At 49.4% G+C, this 20,504-nt stretch overlaps 1 protein-coding gene across 1 annotated transcript in view; it reads left to right on the top strand.

The window, feature by feature from the left end:
• PLXNA4 (plexin A4) overlaps positions 1–20,504 on the top strand; it is a 677,576-nt gene that overhangs the window by 530,727 nt on the left and 126,345 nt on the right. Inside the window, exons 11-14 of the mRNA XM_032805231.2 lie at positions 4,427–4,523; positions 7,731–7,921; positions 18,811–18,962; positions 19,821–19,938. Coding sequence (XP_032661122.1) covers positions 4,427–4,523; positions 7,731–7,921; positions 18,811–18,962; positions 19,821–19,938 — 558 coding nt within the window. The remainder of the gene's footprint in view (positions 1–4,426; positions 4,524–7,730; positions 7,922–18,810; positions 18,963–19,820; positions 19,939–20,504) is intronic.

Consider the following 20,504-nt stretch of genomic DNA (forward strand, 5'->3'; position numbering starts at 1 on the left):
CGGGACCAAGAGTGTTGTGGTTTTGTTTTGCCCTGTGAATTGCTTTGTCCCCAAGGGTCTCTACCCCTTCGAGAACAGCCTTCAAACCCAGGACACCGACAGTAAGATCAGCAACCTTGGGCTCAGCTCCTCAGCAGATGCAGACTGGCCAAGTCGAAGGAGTGTTGCCAAGAGAGATCTGTGACTCCCAGTGTTTATTCCCTCTGAGCAGATTCCAGTTGCAGATCAGTTCTGCTGACTTAACAAGTTAAAAACGTTATCCCCACCACAACTTCCAGTGCTGCAAACAGCCCAAGATCTAAAAAGCCAGCTGAGTTCTTGCTGCTGGTATGGACATCCTCAGTGGATGGAAGGCTCCAGGAGAGGCAGGATGGGATCCAGCTGGTTGTTCCCTACTGTACTGGCTCTGCAGTGCTAACTCCCATCACGCTCAGGGAGATGATCTGTTGAGGCAGAAGGTGCATATTGTTAGTCACTCATGTGACTATACCTGTGTTTAAAAGTGCCCCTGGTGCTATGCAGCCCAGGAACGCATCTGATCATTCATACTCACTGGCCCTGAACGAGGCGTGCGTTTCACACTGGAGCTGCGGCAGCTGATGAAGCTCCCGCTGGCATCTCATTGGCATGAGGGAGCAACAGAGGACAGTTCTGCGTCCCTAGAACCTTCCTGTTCAATGAACAATACACTTTCAGCCATCGCGGCTCGAGGAATAAGCCTCCCCTCCCTCTGACTGGCTTTCATTCATCTGGTGCGAGTCCTTTTCTGTCATCAGGCAATTGTCTGCAAAGGCAGCCTCAGACAGAGCAGCAGGCTCAGGATGTATTCAAAACAAATTGACACGTTTTACTGTCTCATAAAGATGAAGGCTCCTTTTGGAAGCTGGCTGGGCATCTCCCCATGCAGTAGGGTGGGCAGAAGGCATTGATTCAAGCAGAGGGTGGGGGGGTTGCAGACTAAAAACATGCTATGGGAAGGAGCCAGTTCACCTGGGGAGACGATACATTCATTGGCTTTCCCTGTGATCTTTTCTGATAGGAATCCCATCGTGCCATCTCCCATGGCTTTCCTGGCTTTAACTCATTCTCACAATAGTGCAAAGAGGCAGGGAAGTATTTTTATCACCATCTCACAGGTGGGGAAATTTGAGGCCCAGAGAACCGAAGTGACTTGCCCAAGGTCCCACAGCAAGTCATCCAGGATGTGAAGGACCCAGGTTTCTCGGCTCTCACCTGTTTACTTTAACCACTAGGTTGTTTTAGCATTTAGGGGCTTCCTCTGCCGTTTAATCAATGAGGTTAGTTAGTGATGATGGGGACTTTAAAAGGTTTGGGAAAGTGCTCCAGAGTTCAGACCCTTCTCAAAATCTCCTGGGTCCCTCAAAGTGGGCTGGTGGAGAGAAGCATAGTGTGTGCTGCTGTGCAGCTTCTCTTTGCCTGGCTAGTGTGGTCTAGTGGTTAGAGCACAGACCTAGGCACCAGGACTCCCTGAGTTCTCTTCACAGCTCATACTTACTCACTGTTTGACCCTGGGCAAATCATGTCACCACTCTGTGCCTCAGTTTCCCCTGTAAAATGGGGACGTTAGTAGCTACCTATCCAACAGGGTGTTGCCAGTTTTAATTAACTGGTGTTTGTAAAGTGCTTTGAGATCTGCAGATGCTACAGAAGTGCAGAGAATCCATTCCTCAGTTTCCCTGTCTGGCAGTCCTGTGTCTCAGGCTGTTCTGGCCTTGCTGTGGTGAAAGGGTGCGCTGAGGAAAATCAATGTTTGTGGGAGAGGCTGTTTTGAATTATCCCACCGTTTATTCCCAGTGACATGGAGAAGTGTCATACAAATGCTAATACAGAGCAGATTGGCGGGCGCAGCTATACAGTACAGGGCACTGCTATCCTGGGAGCAAGCTTTACCTCCATGGTAACCACGCAGCTCTTACCCATAAATACCCTGCAACTAAATCATATCACAGGTTCCTGCAGATTACAGGCTAATTGCGTTTAGCTTGCTCAGAAAGAAATTACTATGTAACTAGCACTAACTCTGCTGTAATGGGCAGAAATCATCATACCTTTTACCCTGCAATTACCTGACAGTTTGTAGTCCTGGGTGAACCCCCCTGCAAAAGGTTCAGAGCCTTGGCTTCCGCACAGCCATTTGGTCCGGAAATCAGGCTGGGAATCTCATGCGAGGGGGTGATCTTGTGGGGTCTCCACACCTTTCCTGTGCTTTACAGTGGGCCAGAAATATCCCAGGCCAAATCGTGAGGCCTTACTAACTTTGTGTTCAGTCTGTACCTAGACAAACTCCCATTGACGTCAAGTAGGAGTTTGGCCCAAGTGTTGACCGAGCAAAACTGGAATAAGCGCCCCAGGATCCATCACCGTTCTTTGTGGGTCCTCAGCAGTTCTGCTTCCTGTCTCACAGGAAGTGCAAGAAGCAGCATAAAATAACGGGTTGAGGGGAGAAAGGAGTACATGTGACTCAAACCTCAGGAAAGGTTCCCGATTGAGGCTGCTTGAAGGTTCAGATCAGCTCTTAATCCCTTTTCTCATCCCTGAAAGTAGCTTGCCCTGCTCTTAAGAGTAGGCTCTGGAATCATCGTTGTCATGGAAGCTGCTGCTCAGCCCAGTGTGACCATCAGGTTCTGTTTCACAGGCCTCCCTCAAAAGCATCAGGCTAGTCCTTAACAGTGCGAGCAACAAAGTAGTGCAGTATGGACCCAAGGGGGGTGCCCAGGGGCCAGCACCAGAGAGATTCAAGAACAGCCGCAAGTAATCAATGGGAGTTAGGTACCTAGATATGTGAGGATCTGAGCTATGGGCCCTGGGCTGTAATCTTAGTTCTCAACAGCTAATTAGATGTGGGTCCATGTGACAGGATCTCTAGAGTCATCAGTGCTCTGCCTAGAAAAACCTACCCAGGCCTGGGTACCACAACATTTAGCCCTCCAGGGCCTAGAGGGTGAGGAAGGGACAATAACCAATCAGGCGCCAGCAGGCTAGTTAAGAAGACTTGCCAGCTTTTTCCCAGGGGAGTGCAGGGCAGAACTGGGTCGGGAACGGAGCTTCTTACTCCTATCCCAGAGCCCTGGGTAGGATCAGGGCTTCGTTTAAGCCCTGCGACCAAGCCGTTGCCTTGGGTTTGTTTACAAGTTTCAAGGCACCCCCAGCCAGAGTCTGAGTTTAACTTGAATTAGCAAGTAAAGAATGGACACCATGCTCTCTGCTCGAATTACCTTGCTCCAGGTGGGCTGCCACAGTCTAGTGATGGGAGAGAAGCCCTGTGGGGAAGCAGAGGGTGTCATGCACTGTGGCCTTGGTGACTTGGTCACTAGTGGTTTTCCTTCTGAATAAACAGAGCAGCAATCATGCAGGCATGTGGGCCTGGGGCATTGAGGTGGTGTCTTTTAAATGAGATAGGAAACCCATATTCTCACCTCTTGTGTCCATTAAAAATCCTATGAGCCTTGTCTCAACAGCAGGGATGTTAGCCTTGGTGGCCTACCAGAATTCCAGTCCTGGTATCTGTAGTCAGATTAAAATCCCCCTTCCAGTGTCAACTCAGTACAGCATTCTTCACATTCTGCTGCTCTGCTGTGTAGTGTTGCTCTGCACTGTTAAAGAGCTGCCACCTTCCACCCCAGAGGTAGCTGCATTTTGCACCCAGTTTGTAAAACATTTTCTGTCTCTGAGGTGGAAGATGCCATGCAAACGTAAGATGCCAGTGATGTGGCACAGCAGGCAGTTCTGTAAAATACAGGAAAATGAGTGCTTGGTTGTTGGGCTGGTCTTTCTGATCTGGCTATAATTGACGGAATCTATTCTAATGATTGTGATGCTGTAAGGGAATTAGTCTTCTCTAGCTGATATATGGTTACTTTTTGTGGGATTGTGTCGATTTCAGCACCAAGCTCCATGCAGATGCACCTCAGAGATACACCCCACACCACAGAGATACACCCAAAGCCATAGAGATATACCCAACACCTCAAAGATATACCCAACGCCTCAGAGATGCATCCAATAACTGGACAGGACACCCCAAAGATATATGAAACAACAAGAAAGCACACCCAATCTCTTGAAGGTACACCTCAGAGATGCACTCAATAGCAAATACACCCAACAGCTACAAGGTGCACCTCAGAGATACGTGCAAAATCAGGAAGACACACCTAAGAGAGGCACCTAACTCCTAGGGTGTTCCCTTAATTGCTAGCACCTCAGGGCCATCAGACATTGAGGAAAGAGAAGTTCCCTGCACTGAGAATGGCTGGTCACCATCCCTCTGAGAGCTCAGCAGTGGGAGTCCCTGCAGTCAGTGGTGTGTGGAGAGGCCCGGGTGCCATTTCCTGTGTCTGGGGCTCATGGTGGGGGCTGCCCCACGCGCTGGGCCTGATGTTTTGTTTTTCTCTCCTGTTTTTAGTATTCATATGAAGGGATGGAGATTAACAGCCTGCCGGTGGAGCTGACAGTCGTGTGGAATGGGAATTTCAACATTGACAACCCAGCGCAGAACAAAGGTAAAGAATTATTTCAACTTGTCCTTGGAAGCAGTAACCTTAGCAGCAGACCACATCACTCCACACACTTAACAAAGCAGCCACCGTTTATCTGCGCAATCTACCTCATGGTTGTTCTGTGCACTCCGCAAATTACTAATTTCTGTGCTCTGTTTTTTCTCCGAGCACCTGAGAAGTGGGACTCCCCTCCCCCCGCTCCCTCCCATGCTCTCCACCTTCTCTGTTTCCTCTTTCCCTCTCCCTGTCTCCTCTTGTGTCCCTCCCTATCCCTCCCCCCTCCTTCTCTCCCCTTCACCTCCCTTTCAATAAGGCTCTTCACGTTAATGCGCCCGCAGCTCGTCTCTGGTCTCGGTTCAGATGTGATGTGGTAATGAACAGGGAGGGAGGGGGCAGCGTCCGAATGAAGTGAAGTGATAATGGAAAAGGACTGAGGCCCACTCCTGGCCAGAGAGCCTGGCTCCAGTTAATTGCAGCAGATGGCCAGGGGCTCATCTGACTCTCACTGGGCAGCTATCACCCATTCAGCCACATCCCAGAGACAAGCGTATTAGTCCAGAATTTCACTGCAGCTGGATTTTCCACTTCTTCGCCAGCCTCTCCTTCCCTCCTGCCCCTTGCCCTCAGTTACTCTGTGGCCCTGGGCTCCCTCTCTTCTCAGATCCTCTCTCGCCTTCCATCGCTTCCCTTAAAGGTTTTCCTTTCCCCCTCCCTTCCCCTTTCCTGTCCCCCTGCTTCTCCTCTCACTCGCTTCTCCTCTCTCCTACTTCCTTCCTCCTCCTCAGCTCTGCATCTTCCCACTTTACTTTCCCTACGGCATCTACAGGCCCTCCCTCTGGCTGGGGGGCTTGGGGATGTGGTTCTCTCCAGAACCTGCCATGCTGCACTGTGGGAGAGAGGACTGGAGCGCGACAGGAGGGCAACCCGTCTTCCCCCACATAGGATGCCCCCCTGTTCCCTCTTCTTCTCCCTGCACCCTCCTCCAAGATCTCTGCCCCTTTGCTGGATCCCCTGTGCAGCTGTTTTCCTGCCTGCACATTGTCAGGGATGCGGCGGCTGATAATCAGTTAGTGACAGGTGACAAGTTCTTCTAAGCTGCTGATCGGCTTGTTCGGACAATGTGCCAGGGCCCTCCTCTCCGCTGGCAGCTTGGTGGCTGAGCACATCAGCACTGCTCTGACCAGGCTCCAAGCAGGCAGAGCAGCTTCTTCCTATGCAGCCGCAGGGCTGCCTGGCTTGCTCTGCGGGAGTCAGTTGTCCATTGTCCACTCCGTCCAGGGCCTCTCTGATGAGGCTGCCAGGAGGGAAGGCCATTGGTGGTGTCCCTAGCTGGCCACTGTCCCTTGGACTGTGACTTCAAACCTAGTGGCCCTATAGCAGCTATCACATAGTCACCATTGTTGGTCACCACCAACCTAGACTGGGTTTGAATCCTCAGGCTAGAGTCAAAAGGCCCTGAAGCCTGTTACTGATCCCCAAAGCCACCCTGTCCCTTCTCTTGAATTGCTGTCTTTTGAAAGTCAGTGGCATGGAGTGTAATGGGCGTGAATGACTATTGACTGTGTGGAGGGAATCAAAGGGGTTTTCCATCAGTGGCACATGAATGGCCAAGTTAACAGTATAATTTTCACAGTGGGAAAAACCCAGCCCTTCTAATCAGCTGTTCTAAAAGCACTTCCCCTGCCACAGCATACTGTGAGCCTGAGACCGTGCTGCAGTCTGCAGAGAGCAGAAGGGCTTGCCACAGACTGTTCCATATGGAGACTACAAGCTCTGAGTGGCAAGGACCTGCCTATGCTGTGCTCACCATGTGCTAGATGCCGTACAAATAATACCACCCTGCGAGGATGCTTTCTGCTCAGCATCACTGGATTATCTGATTTCCATGAGACTTGACTTAGTACATTTAGCATAGGCTATGGGCTCACTGAGTGAAGTCCAACAGACAGACAGACTGACTGTGACTCCAAGAACGAGAGCAGATGTCACCTCAGAGAGGGTCCACTACAAACTCCGTTAGGCCAGTGCACTTGGTAATGCAGTGTGGTTGTTAAACACTGGTCTTTCCTCTCTGGAGATGGGAGTCCAGGTTTTGGCCAAAGTCACCAATGACCGTGGGGTTTGATTGGCCCAGCGAAGTCCCAGATGGGCACGGACAATACCACTGCCTAGATTATGCTGAGATCTGAGGCCCATCCCCAAACTACCCTACTACTCCATTCCACAGACAGTCTCTGCTGAGAATGGACCCAGGTCTGGGGTTAGTGAGGGATTCTTGCAGATTGAGTTGGAGATGCCTTTTGGGATTGACCCGAAACCATTTTTTAATTTGTTCCCCTCGAATTGCCAGGGAACCAAAAAATCAGCTCTTTGTGTAGCTTTAGTTAACAAGGCTCGTTAGTTGCAATATGGAAAATGCTTTCACATCCTCATAATAGCATATTATTATACCAAAAATCAAAGATGAGTTTTAATCCTTGGCATTTGTATTAGAGAAGGACTAAAGTTAGTCCCTCAACTCCCACATTTCCTGAGGTGGCAGAAAAAGGTGAAATGCTCATTTTCAATTCTGGATTCAAACCAGTGCCCATAAATTCTGCATCTGTTGTATTAATTATCATTCTTTATTATTTATTTGTACTGTGATAGCACCTGGAGGCCCCAACAAAGATCCCCATTACCTGAGGTGCGGTAAATGCACATAGAGATGGCCCCTGCTCACAAAGGGGCACAATCCAAATAGACAAGACAGATAAAAAGTGGGATAGAAGCTGGATTATTATCCCCCATTTTACAGATGGAGAATTGAGGCTGAGACAGACTAAGTGACTTGCCAAAGGTCCACAGGGAATCTGTGGCAGAGGTGGGAACTGAGCCCTTATCTCCTGATTCCCCAGCCAGTACCTTGGCCACTATCGCATTCTTCCTCCTGGCTCTGATGCAACTAAAATGTTGTGAGATTCCTGATCTTTGCCCAACTTAGGATTGTAGCAACTGGGCTTCTATTCTTTATTCCCCTTGGGAGACTCTCCCTCCATCTAATATGTTATTGGATATAGAATATATAATAACTTCTATTTGGCCTATGTTTCCCTATGTTCATTTCCCATCCATTGCTCCTAGTTACGCCTCTCAGCCCTCCATCCAATCTCCCCCTCCCTCCATGATGCATACACCCCTCAGGATCTCTCTTCTTCACTGTCCCCACAGTGCACCTGTACAAGTGTGGGGCCATGCGGGACAGCTGCGGCCTGTGCCTGAAAGCCGACCCAGACTTCGAGTGTGGCTGGTGCGAGGGACAGAACCAGTGCACGCTGAAACACCACTGCCCCATCCCGGAGAACCAGTGGCTGGAACTGTCCGGGACCAAAGGCAAATGCACCAATCCCCGGATCACTGACGTAAGTTGTTCTCTGCACTCTCGTTAGTGTCAGGTCACCAGCTTAAAGAGCCCATCTATCTTGAGCTGGTTGATTTCTTGGCTTTGTCTCAGCGTTGGAACTGCGCCAGGGCTAAGCTCTGTCAGTTCAAGCAGAGCCCCCACTGCCTCTTGCGATGGGAGGTCAGACTCAACATGTCTCATGGAGGAATCCCCGGTGCCTTCCATGACAGCAGCTCAGCTGAGATGACACAGCCGCCCCCCCTCCCCACCTGGAGCTGGCTACTGAATCCCAGCCCTGATCCCAGGCATCCTGCCAACTCCACAGTCTCCGGTGCACTTTGTGGGTGTGAAGTGCAGTGAGAGTCCAGGCTGCCAGTAATGCTTTTTGACACCAGCAGCACAGACAGAACCACTGCCTAAATTATGCTGAAATCTGAGGCCCACCTGGTGTAAACTGGCAGGACTCCATTGACATCCATTTACACCACCTGATTGTTTATGAGTGGGAAGCCCCCCAGAGGCACCATGGCCCTGGAGAACACAGGCCTTCCATCATTCAAGCCTTCACATGAGCAGGATAATTACAGAATTGTGTAGTTCAAGGCCAGATGGATGGAAACTCCATCGCTGGAGACTTTTAAGAACAGGTTAGACAATCCAGATAATACTTAGTCCTGCCGTTGAGTGCAGGGGAACCTCTCGAGGTCCCTCCAAGCCCTATGATTCTATGCTTCTATGACCACCAGCGTATCCAGCCTGACCTCCTGTATGCCACAGGCCACCGCCACCACCCAGCACCTGCAAACAAAACGCAACAACCTAAATGAGACTGAAGTGTCACGGCCCACAGAAGACTAGACTGTTCTCTGCCATAAACAGAGCATGGAAGGACCTGTAATGGCAGGGAAATGTTTAAGTGAGAGATACCCAGATAATCCTGGGAAGTGACCCGCACTCACATGCTGCAGGGGAAGGGGAAAAATCCCCAAACTCACTGCCAATCTGCTCTGGCGGAAAATTCCCTCCTGATCCCACATGTGGTGATCCTGAGCATGTGATCAAGAACCAGTCCAGCCAAGCAAGTGATAGGGAAAATAACCCCTCCCCTATTATCTTAAACCCTAGGCCTTTGAGCAAAAATAATTTAGAGCCTTAGCTTAGCTTGTTTTACTGTATAAAGGGCATGCCAAGGCAGAAAGATGTGGTCAGGGCACCAAAAAGAGGAACTAGAATTGGATAAAGGGGAACCAGGAGATCTGTTAAGTTACAACAGCTGGCCTGCTGTCGGGACTACAGAAAAGTGCTAGGATGTTCAACCGCAGACTTGACTGGCAAAGACTATAACAGGGAAATAGGAAAATGTTGAGAGTTGCTTGCAAATAGCAATATGTATGCCAATGGGTAAATGTTAGTCATGTTTGCAGCATTACAATTGTATTCCAAATAGGCTGTATCTATTGTGACGTTTTGCGGTTTAACGTTTATAAGCTCAGTAACATTTGAACAGCAGAGCAGCTTGGCTTAACTTTGCTAGGGTGAACCTGTTTCCCTGCATATGCTGTAATCAATAAAGGTGCCTCAGCGCTCTGAGCAAATACAAGAGAGTGGTGATCTTTTCCCCGAAAAGAGAGCAGTGCTGGGTGCCACTTCAGAGCCCTGGCCCACCCACCCAGTGTCCCATCTCCACTGACGCCATCCCTGATTTTCAGAGGAAGCCAGATGGGAAAAAACTCTCCAGAGTACACAAGTTAGGCCAAAACAAGAGAACTCGGAGGTGTGCAGTCACGGCAAATGGAGAACAAGGCTGCTCTCAGGAAGAATGCCTCCTCAGTGAAACAGGGGGAACCCACAATGGAGTGCTTTCCTGTGAGGTTCCTATCATCTGCGTTGTTCAAGAGAAAGAGGTGAAGGGAGAAAGAAAGTGGAGAGGGCAGTAGGAGAGATGGGAGGAGAGGAAGACAACTAGAAGAGGGCAATGTGTTGTTGGAAAATTGACCACACCGATGATTTAGTGCAGACAGCCTGAGGCTCTTTATTGTATAAAACATGCATGCATGGAGAGTCAGCATGGTCCCCACACAGGAAACGGCTGCTCTGCCAGTTCAAAATTCTTAGCTTAAAGGTTAAAACCGCAAAACGTAATGCTTAGATTATACAGGTCTTTTGCCTTATTTGGTAGCTTAATACTAAACAAAGCAAGCTGGTGGATTAATTTTCCCTTATTTGGTTTTTCTGTTATTGTCCTTTGTGGTTTTGTCTGTGCTAACAGCCTTTTAATTGTGGTTTGTCTGCACAAAACATCTGTTACAAGTAAGCAAGATTCAGGACCCTTATTCCATCCCCTATGCCCTGTTCTGGACCTGGTTCCTCTTTTCTGGGGCCTGTTTCTATCTGTTAGTCCTCAGATGCCTTATGTGCACACAACAGCAGTTGGAAGTTAGCAGGGGAGTCAGGCCCAGAGGACAGGCCTGGCAAGCTTCAGCCTGGAAAGGACAGGCCTCGACAGCCTCCATGGGCGGGGGGGGGGGCATTTCTTCGTCAAATGCAAGGGGAGACAAAGTGGGGAACTAGAGAGGAAAACGAGGTCTCTGGTCTCATGTGGTTTTGGTTGTTATCTCTTGGGAGGTGCTCAGATATCGTCATGATGAGTGCCATTATAGTCACCAGGTAGTTAAGATAGATCTCAACACTAATGATGGGGACTATATAATTCCCTAGGTAAATAGAGAGATTCCTCTCCTCCCTGCTGGTGCTAGGGATGTAAGATCTGGAGTAACTTGTCCAGAAGTGCATAGGGAGGGTTATGACTATAGAGATGAAGAGATCTGAGTGGGAGAGAGACAGATTAGAAACAGCAACTTTGGGAGTCGGGACCTGATGAAATAACATGACTGCCCCCACTGAGAATCCCCATGTGGGCTCAAGCACCCATGGAAAAAAAAAAAGTGGGTGCTCAGCACCCACCCATCACAGCTGTTCCCTGGGGCCCCGCTGATCAGCTGTTTGATGGCTGGTGGAGAGCGACGGACAGGCAGGGGGCCTCAGGGAAGGGGGCAGAACAAGGGCAAAAGGGACAGAACGAGGGCAGGGCATTGGCAGAAGGGGCAGAACGGGTGGGAGGGGCAGAGCGAGGGTGGGGCCTCAGGGAAGAGAAGGGGCAGGGCCTCGGGCAGAGCGCGGATGGAGCACCCACCAGGAAAAATAAAAGCGCCTGTGACCCAGTGGTATATTTGGTGCTCAGTGCCCGCCCAGCTGTTTGCAGCAATACAGTGTTAAGAATGAACCCTGGTGTGGTGCTGCTGTGCCTTCCATCCCAGACGTGGCTGGGTGGCAGTGGAAGGTGAACTGATCCTTGAATATACAGGCCCATATCATCTTCTAGGTGGCACAAAACACAAGAAGGGGGAGTTCCCAGATGTCTCCCAAACTATCCACTGTGGAAGGGCTTGGCTCTCCTTCCCTAGGTAACTGACCCCCTAAATCTGCAGGTATTGGGAGATCTGTGGAGATCAGTCCATTGAGGAGAAGACCCTGCCCCTCCCCCAAATTAGTCACTGTCTCCATTTTCCAAAGGACACTTACATGAGCATTGTTCTTGGGGTTCGGGGTGCGGGGATGGTGTGCGGGCAGCAGTTTCTGTAGGGTCGAGGGAGGGCACAGGACAGCCCCCAGAGGACAAAGGTCCTATGTCTGGGTCAAAGTGGGACAAAGTAGGCAATCTGGCCTGTTGGGATGAAACAGGACTGAGGTGAGCCAGTCCTCGCCATGGCTAATGCATTATTTGCAAATAAAAATTGGTAGTGTTTGCCAGCGGGTTTCTTTCTCAGGGTCCAGGGATCTCAGCTGGTGATAAGCAAATCTCCAAGGGCTTTGCCAGCTGTGTTCAGAATCCAGAGGTACAGACCCTGTAGCAAAGTCTGTCTGAATGTATCGTCTGGGGCTGGAAGTTTCCTGAGAACAAAGCCTGGTAGGGATCCTGATCTTTTATACGTAGTTCCACTGGGGTCCTAACTTCTGTGAGCGGAGCTTCTCTCTGTGTTCAGCACATCCTTGTCCATCCCAAACAAACTGCCCAGCCTTCTCCAAAGCACCCCTGTGATTCTGGGTGTTTGTATTTCTGGGTACCTGATTTTTCAGAGGTCCTGGCACTCACAGCTCCTATTGTCTTCACCCAGCTCTGAACACCAGACCAATGCATCTCAAGCTGGGCACCCAGAATTAGTGGCTACTTCTGAAAACTTTCACCCAGAACACTTGACATTTAAAGTGGGGGGAAAGTTGAAAACTATTTCCAAAGTTATTTTTTCCAAATCCCGCCAAGGGTTCAGAACTTTCTCATTAGACCCAGAGATTTTAAGGCTGTACGGGACCATTACGATCCTCTACTCTGACTTATTGCATAACAGAGACCAGAGAACTCCACCCACAGTCCCTCCATCAAGCCCATATCTTGCAGTTGAAAATTCTGAGAATCCACCCCCTGTTTTTGCGCCAGGCTTCTTCCCTGCGCCTGTTGTGCTTGTGCAACAGGCAGTAAAGCATCCATGCTCCATCCTTCAGATGTAGCGGGGAGGTGCATTGCTGTCTCTGATGGCGTTTCCTCCAGGCCACGACAGCCCCACGGCTCCTCCAGATCATCGCTCTATTCACTCATGAAATATTCTGATTGTCTGGCATGCTCATAAGTAGCTCTTGGAAAGTCTTTTTCTGAGCCATTAGCATGGAAGTAATCTCAAGTGGCTGGATATATATTGCAGCTAATGGTATGTCTGGAGCAGTTGGTAAGAGCATTCTCGTTCTGGCGGGGAGCCAAGAAAATATCCACGAAGAGTAGAGCGGATGAAAATTAAAAACGCACAGACACAACAACACAAAATCTCCCCGATTATTTACTGGCTCCTGCATTTATATTGCCAGTCAATGAAATTAGAGGACTATAAAATTGCTCTTTAAGAATGACAAGTGAGAGCTGTAGCATTAGGCTGTTGTTAGCAGCAGGTGTAAATTGTGACACGGGGTCTCCTGGCTGGATGTATTTATGGTGGTGCCTAGGCCTCTTGGCAGTTTTCAGTCACCCTCCCTCTGCTTCCCAGACTGAAACTGACAGTCCTTTTCCCATTTGTTTGAACCAGGATGGAAGCGTGTGGCCAGTTCTTCTCTCTTTTCTCTGAATCTAGACTCAAGCAATAACATGCTCTCCTCTGTGCGTGAGTGTGTGGTCTGCAGGTTAGAACGCTGCCCCGCAGGAGCTGAGTGAATACCTGGGCAGCCTGATCCAAAGCCCATTGAAGTCATGGGGAATCTTTCAATTTCAATGGGCTTTGGATCAGGCCTTTTGTTGGGGTAGCCTCTGAGACCTCTGAGGATTTTGTTGGGGTGGCTTCTGAGATCTTCTCCACTCAGTGGTCTTGGAGACCTTATCCACTCAGTTCCCAAGCGCTCAGCTCAACTCGGAAGTCATCACTGAGGTTTCTTTATTGCCATACAGTCAAACTACGCTTGAGTTGAACAGGCTCAAGTGTAGGGGCTGGGTACAGGGCATGCCACACATCCAAAGTTACACAGCAGCCCCCTTCCTTTATATACCTACACACATCACATTACATTAACTGTACATTGCATCCCGCGTTTTGGGATTGGCTTGGTTGCTTTGCAGGAACTAACCCATACACAGCGTGCTCTGTCCATGCGCTGTCCATGTTCGACTTTACGCTTTACTTCATGTTTACACCCCTGATTCTCTTGCCCGTTGTTAGCTTGCTCTTAGTAATTGGTTCCCAGGGTGTCTCCCCTCTTCTCTTAGCTTGCTCAGGCATTCTGTCTTTTAGCTTACGTTTAGCACAAACACTCCATTTTCAGCTTGCTGATCTGGTAGCCTCCTTAATCCGGTCTTCTAAGAAATGAGGCCTCCACCATGTTTAATTACTGATGGCATTGGCCAAAGTTGCACAAGTGTGAATGGGCTTTTCTAAAGCGCTGTGTTGGCCTCAACTTGCTTTCACTGAAGTCAGCTGGTAAAACTCCCACTGACATCATTGGGAGCAGAGTTAGATCAACGCAGAGTGCTTTTGAAAACCCTACTGTTTGATCCCAGAGAGGCCCAACGTAGGAAAGTTTGCACCCAGATCCAAGCTCCTTGAGCTGCTCTCATGTTGGGATCTGAGCTTTTGTTTCTTGCCCATGTCATAAACAGATAGCTAAGGGTTAATGTCTCTTTCACCTGTAAAGGGTTAACAAACAGTGACCTGCAACACCTGACCAGAGGACCAATCAGGAGACAAGATACTTTAAAATCTCGGTGGAGGGAAGTCTTTCTTTGTGTGTTCTTTTCTTTGTGTGGGTGTTCTCTCTGGGGTCTCAGAGAGACCAGACATAAGCAGATTCCTCCAATATTTCTAAAACAATCTCTGTTCTAATTCTAGTATCAGGATAAAGGCGGCTTTAGTCTTTTTAATTGGTTTTCTTTATTTGCAAATGTGTATCTGGCTGGTAGAGTTTTAATGTGTATTTGGCTGAAAGTATCTTAAATTGTATTTCTGCTGGAGGAGGCTTTTTTCTCCATTTTCTATAAGATGAAAGACCCTGTAATATTACATCTTGTATTTACAGAGATTTCTTACTTTTTCTTTCTTTTATTAAAAACTTTCTTTTTAAAATATCTAATTGATTTTTTACCCCTTGTTAATGCTAAGGTATTGAATCTGTACTCACCAAGGACTTGGTGGGAGAGAGGGGGTGGGGGAAGGTAAATTTCCTCTTTGTTTTAGATTCACGGAGCTTGAATCTGTATTGCCTCTGGGTGAGGGGAAGATGGGAGGGGTGGAGGTGGAATCCCTCTGTTTTAAGATTCAAGGAGTTTGAATCACTGTCTATCTCTCCAGGATACCCAGGGAGGGAAAGCCTGGGAGGAGGGGGAGAAGAGGGAGGAGAAACCTGACTTCTCTGTGTTGTGATTCAGGAGTTTGAAGCACGGTGATCTTCTGGCGTACCCAGGGCGGGAAAGATCTAGGAGAAAGAAAGGAGGGGGAAGGGAAATGGTTTATTCCCCTTTGTTGTGAGACTCAAGGAATTTGGGTCTTGGGCTCCCCCGAGAATGTTTTGGGGGGACCAGAGTGCCCCAAAACACTATATATTTTTGGGTGGTGGCAGCCTATCAGATCTAAGCTGGTAATTAAGCTTAGAGAAATTCGTGCTGGTACCCCAATTTTTTGGACTCTAAGGTTCAGATTGGGGAAAAATACCATGACAGCCCATCTCTAGTTTTAATGAGCACAGGAGTGATGTGAGGGATGAGCCCTGGGAGTGTGACTGAGACCCCAGTCTGAGCCAGGTCAGTCAGACTCAGCACCGAGTGCCTTGATGTCGGGAAGGAGTGCTCCTCGTACTGGGCCGATCACTATTCCCAATGCCTAGAAAAAGGTATGAGAAAGGGCCGGCCAAAAGGGGGCGATCCCCAGCACTGAAGACAGCCAGGCATGGGGATCAGAGTAGAGTGTGATCTAAGCCAAAGCGCTCCTCTGCCTTGATAACACGGAAGTTGACACCATTAAGTTTGGTCCCAGAAGAACCTTCTATATTTGCAGCAGCGTGTAGCACCAATGCTATCTTGGTACCCACCACACCAAGGCGTTTGCCACTGCCAGGGACCTTCTCTCGCTGTCAGTACCGCTGTCACCGACAGTACAGGAGTCGATGTTATCAGTACCGGTGCAGAGGAGTGAACCTTCTGGGTCCTTTCAACATTTGGTACCACACCCTTTGGTACTGTCAAAAGGGAAACCATCTATGCTTGCCACGGACTGGACCTCTCCACTATGGCATCAATCTCCAGCGCTGGTGGGAATGGCACTCCCGTGGCACTGGACAGAGACTCATCCTCTTCCGAGTGGGAGATCAGATCCTAGTCCTTCCACCCTAAGAGCTGCTCTCATTAGTCCTCCAGGCATTTCCACCCTTCCATGGACCCAGGCATAGGAATAACATTGAGTGGTTGGTCAGGAGGTCACTGGAGACCTACCCCAGTCCAGTGGTCATTTTGGAACCCCTGGGGGTTTCCCTCAGTTTCCAGGGCGTATTCCAGGTACTTATATTCGGTGGCCTTGCAACGATGGGCACCACTGTCCCATTGAGCAGCAGCCAGTCCAGACTCTGGTATCAACCCTGGTATAGAACGATTCAGGATATTTGTAAAGCAGCAACCTTGTCATCAATGCACATGTTCTCCTCCCATTACGCCGTCCCTCAGCATTCCAGAGATGCTGCCATGTTTGGTTGAGCTGTACTGTTGAGCTCTGCTGCAGTCTGTGTGTTCATTAACTCCAATCCTTTCGCCTAGTCAACTGCTTGGGAGTCACCTAGAGTGTTATGCACATGAGCAATCACGTGAAGAAGAAAAAATGGTTACTAACCTTCCATAACTGTTGTTCTTCAAGATGTGCTGCACATGTCCATTCCGCAACCCACCCTCCTGCCCCCCTACGTTGGAGATTTCCGGAAAGAAGGAACTGAAGGGGCTGTGGGGTCGGTTGGACACTTTATGCTGGCACTAACTGCCTGCAGCAGCAGAGGACACTCAAGCTGCCTCAACGGGTGCCGCTGAGGGAAAAAAATTCCAGCAACTGTGCTTGGGGCGCGTAGTCACCTAGAGTGGAATGGACACGTGCAACATATCTTGAAGAACAACAGTAATGGAAGGTTTCCACTCTGGGAAACATTTCAAGATTTTGACTTTTTGTTGCAATACAGGAGAAAACAAATTTCAAAATGTTGAAGTTTCCTGCTGGACAGAAAATTCTGTTTTCTGCTAGCTTTACTCTTTAAACATACGCCTCACTTTCTGAAAAATTCTCATCTCTCTCTCTAATTGCTTTTCCATAGCTCCTAGCACCACAGCATCTCCACCCAAAGGTGAAATCTTTGGCAAGGCTGAGGAAAATCTCCTCAGCTGTTTCTGAGAACATTGTGTTCAAGGCACCGTCCCACAGGAATTAAGCATCTTACTAGGTGTCAGAGGTGGGCGTGACACACAGAGCTGGGATTTGAATCTCAGATTCCAACTTCAGGGGCATTGGAATATGGACTTTTTTTTGCTTGGCCTGGTGTAGAAATTGCGGTCAGCTCTGGAGCAGGAGTTTTTTGGATTTAGGGGATTAGCTCAAACTGGCTCCCGTGTGAAGCTCTCAAAGAAACACCAATGGACAAAACAAATGATCATTCTCACTTTGGTGATCTGGAGCTGCCAGGTTTGGTGGGATGCTGCGGCGAGGCCCTTCATCGCCACTGGAAAAACTCTTTGTTTCATTGCAAAGAGCAGGCTGCCGCAGGTTGTCCAATGCACCAGTGCTTACTGTGCCGTCTCCAGGCTGGGCCTGTTACAGGGGCTTCTGCAAAATCAAGCTGTCTCAAACTTAAATTGATCAAGAACAGCTGCCCCCTGCTGGATAGAGTACAGTCAGATCTGCTCCGGGATTTGCCAGTGTCTCACCTACTTACGCTCTGAAGCCTAAGGGCTGCATGGAGTAGAGATGTCTGCTTTTGCAGCAGAAGAGTGTCAATTCTATTCCATATGCTGCCTGTATGCATTTAGCTAGCAGCTGTAGCATCTGGGTCCTGAGTTGTTACTTACTGGCACCCTTTGGGGCTATAATTCAGCTATACACCCACTGTTGCCAGCTATCTATGTATATGTGATCTAGGGAACATAACTCGCCATCTTTCCTCTTATATACAGTCTCTGTCCTTTGCATGCTGGTACAAACTGGGTTGGTGGCACAGATACTGGAGAGTCAGCGGAGCAATCCTATAGCTGTAGAAAATGGGTTGCAAACCCCAATACCATACCCCTTTGCAGTCCTTGATCCTCTCCCCTGGGGTCCATCATCACTCTGGTGCCCACGGTAATGGCAGGTGGGGCCTTGACAGTGCAGTTTGTGGGAGGGATTTCGAACTCAGCACTGGAAAGCAGCAGAAAGCAGCTAGGTTCTCCCAGCTCTTTCCAGCATCTAGGATATCTTTGTCGGGGAAACTGCAAGGCAAGAATCTAGCTGCCAGCATGGCTTCTCAGCTGGCAGTGCTAATAGCAAACAGGTGAGAACATCTAACAGGAATTCCCATGCCCTGTCCTTTCACTGTGGTGTGATCTATGCCAGCGCTGGTAGATGGCACCCAGGACATCATCTGAATGGGCAGCAAAGGTCTTTGGAACCATCGTGAGAAGCATCTTTCCTTCATCATCTCATATGCCAAATCATTTAGGTCCCATTTAGGCCGATCCAAAGCTCCTTGAATGGAAATCCATGTCCTGACTTCAATGGGCCTTGAATGAGGCCCTGAGTATGTAGGAGAGATTGGCTGGACCTTTCTGTCTTGGATTCCTCTTCTCCCCCTGCTTCCTCTCCTCCCCCACAGCTTTCCACTGATGAAGTTTTATGGCTGATGGACATTTACAAAACCTGGAGCTTAACCTCAGTGCAAAAGTCCCACCCCCGCACAAGTAGATAGACTTGTTCCCAGGTATCCCTTGGTAGGCCGCATGCAGAGCTGACCTAGTGCAGCATTGCTCACATAGGAGAGGCAACGGGATGTATCCCATGGGGTGGAATTTTGGAAACCATGTGTTTGGGACTGAAAGCGAGACACAGCAACGCAATCCTTGAGGGGGCCATTTAGGGAACTGGGGTAAGATTCTCTTTGGGGATTGGTCCTGCTTTGAGCAGGGGGTTGGACTAGATGACCTCCTGAGGTCCCTTCCAACTCTAATATTCTATGATTCTATGATTCTAGATGTATTTGGGAGGGAGCCATTCACGGTGACGCAAGCCTGCGATAGTCTATGAGATGCTGATACCACTCCTGCCTTCTTTGATATTCCAGTGTGTTTACCTGTTTGCTCTTACCTCTTTTCTTCAGATCATCCCGGTGACGGGCCCTCGGGAAGGAGGAACCAAAGTGACAATCCGGGGGGAGAATCTGGGCCTGGAGTTCCGGGACATTGCATCTCATGTCAAAGTGGCTGGAGTGGAGTGCAAACCACTGGTGGAAGGATACATCCCGGCAGAGCAGTAAGTTGGACTTGTACTGGATTGTGAAACAAACTGCTCAGTAATAGCCTCTGCTGCCCCCTCCCCCTTAGCTCCATGGGAGGAGTCAGAGCCCCCAGGAAGCCAGGAGAAGCCAGTATTTGAATGTATTCTTTGTGCAGACAAACCCCGCACAAACAGACCAGAAGAGGAGGGTTGGGTAATGCGTAGCTCCTCTCCTACTCCAGCTATCACAAAGTCATTCCCAAAGCACTGTATTAGGCTATGGCGTGGCAGTGAGTCTGTTGTGGTCTTCCCTGTTCATGCTCCCACCAGGAGCTCCCACGCCCCCCTCTGGTTTTGTTGAGTGAGGGCATATGGATTGTCCCCTACTCCTGGGATCTCTGCCCCACCTTGGTTGACTGCCACCAACGATGGGCAGAAGAGAGCTGGTTTAGGTCCCATCTTCGGGACAGAAGCACTGAGAACTGAGTTTGCACTGTAGTGACCAGCAATGAGTGGGAGCCCAAGAGCTGATGTGGAATTGGAACCCACAGCCCAGCCCAAAGGTGAGTCCTACTGCTGTGCTGGACTAGCAAATGGATTGATAAGAGGAGAGGGGAGAGACTAACTGGCCAGATCCTCAGTGGGTGTAAATTATCCTAGTTCTATGGCTTTCAGTGGAGCTTTGCTGATTTACACAAGCTGAGGAGCTGGCCAAATGGTCCAGAGACATACCTGATCAGAGAACAGCTTTCCCCAGGGATTCCTTTGGGTCCAGCGCTGGCAAGGAGTGAGCAAGGTCTGTCCCCAGGGCTGCGGGCTCTGCAGAGACACGTCAGTTGTACCAGCGTGAACTGACCCGAACCCCTTGCCCTCCCTTCTGTGCTTTCCATGCAGGATAGTGTGCGAGATGGGAGAGGCCAAACCCAGCCAGCACGCCGGATTCGTGGAGATCTGCGTGGCCGAGTGTAAGCCCGAGTTCATGGCCAGGTCCTCCCAGCTGTACTACTTTATGGTAAGCCCCATAACAGAGCATCCCCCTGGGATCAGAAGGAACTAAGGTCCCATCCAACTGCCATTTAGATCAGTTAACGTCTTTCCATTGAGCTTGAATAGGAATGGAGTCTGTCATTTTCTCTCACCTTCTTCTACGCTCCTTCTTCCCCCTTCCCCTCCACCCCAGCAGCAGGGCCCATATTCAGCATGCATGACCGTTCCTTCCCACTAGAAATCTACATGCCATTGGCAGGTGTTCCTATAGGATGCAAGAGCTGTAGCAAGTGGTGCTGATGCCTTCCAGGTGCATTGGGGAAAGAAGTGCTGTGATCTGGAGGATAGTTTGGGCTGATTAGCCAGAAATCTGTATGGTGGGATACACTGGACTATAGAACAGTCTCCCAAAGGAAACTGAGGAAACCCTATCCCTGCAGCCATGGAGACTATACTGAGGAACCAATAGGGAAAGGGCTAGGATTGTTGCCTGCAGGGAACTCAGTGTGTGATCCAGGCAACTGCCATCCTCAGGAGCTTTTCTAGCCCATCTCTAATATTCTCCATCTCATCATGGCTGCCCTCTTGTTC

The sequence above is a fragment of the Chelonoidis abingdonii genome, chromosome 1, assembly GCF_003597395.2.
Source record: "Chelonoidis abingdonii isolate Lonesome George chromosome 1, CheloAbing_2.0, whole genome shotgun sequence".
Taxonomy (NCBI): domain Eukaryota; kingdom Metazoa; phylum Chordata; order Testudines; family Testudinidae; genus Chelonoidis; species Chelonoidis abingdonii.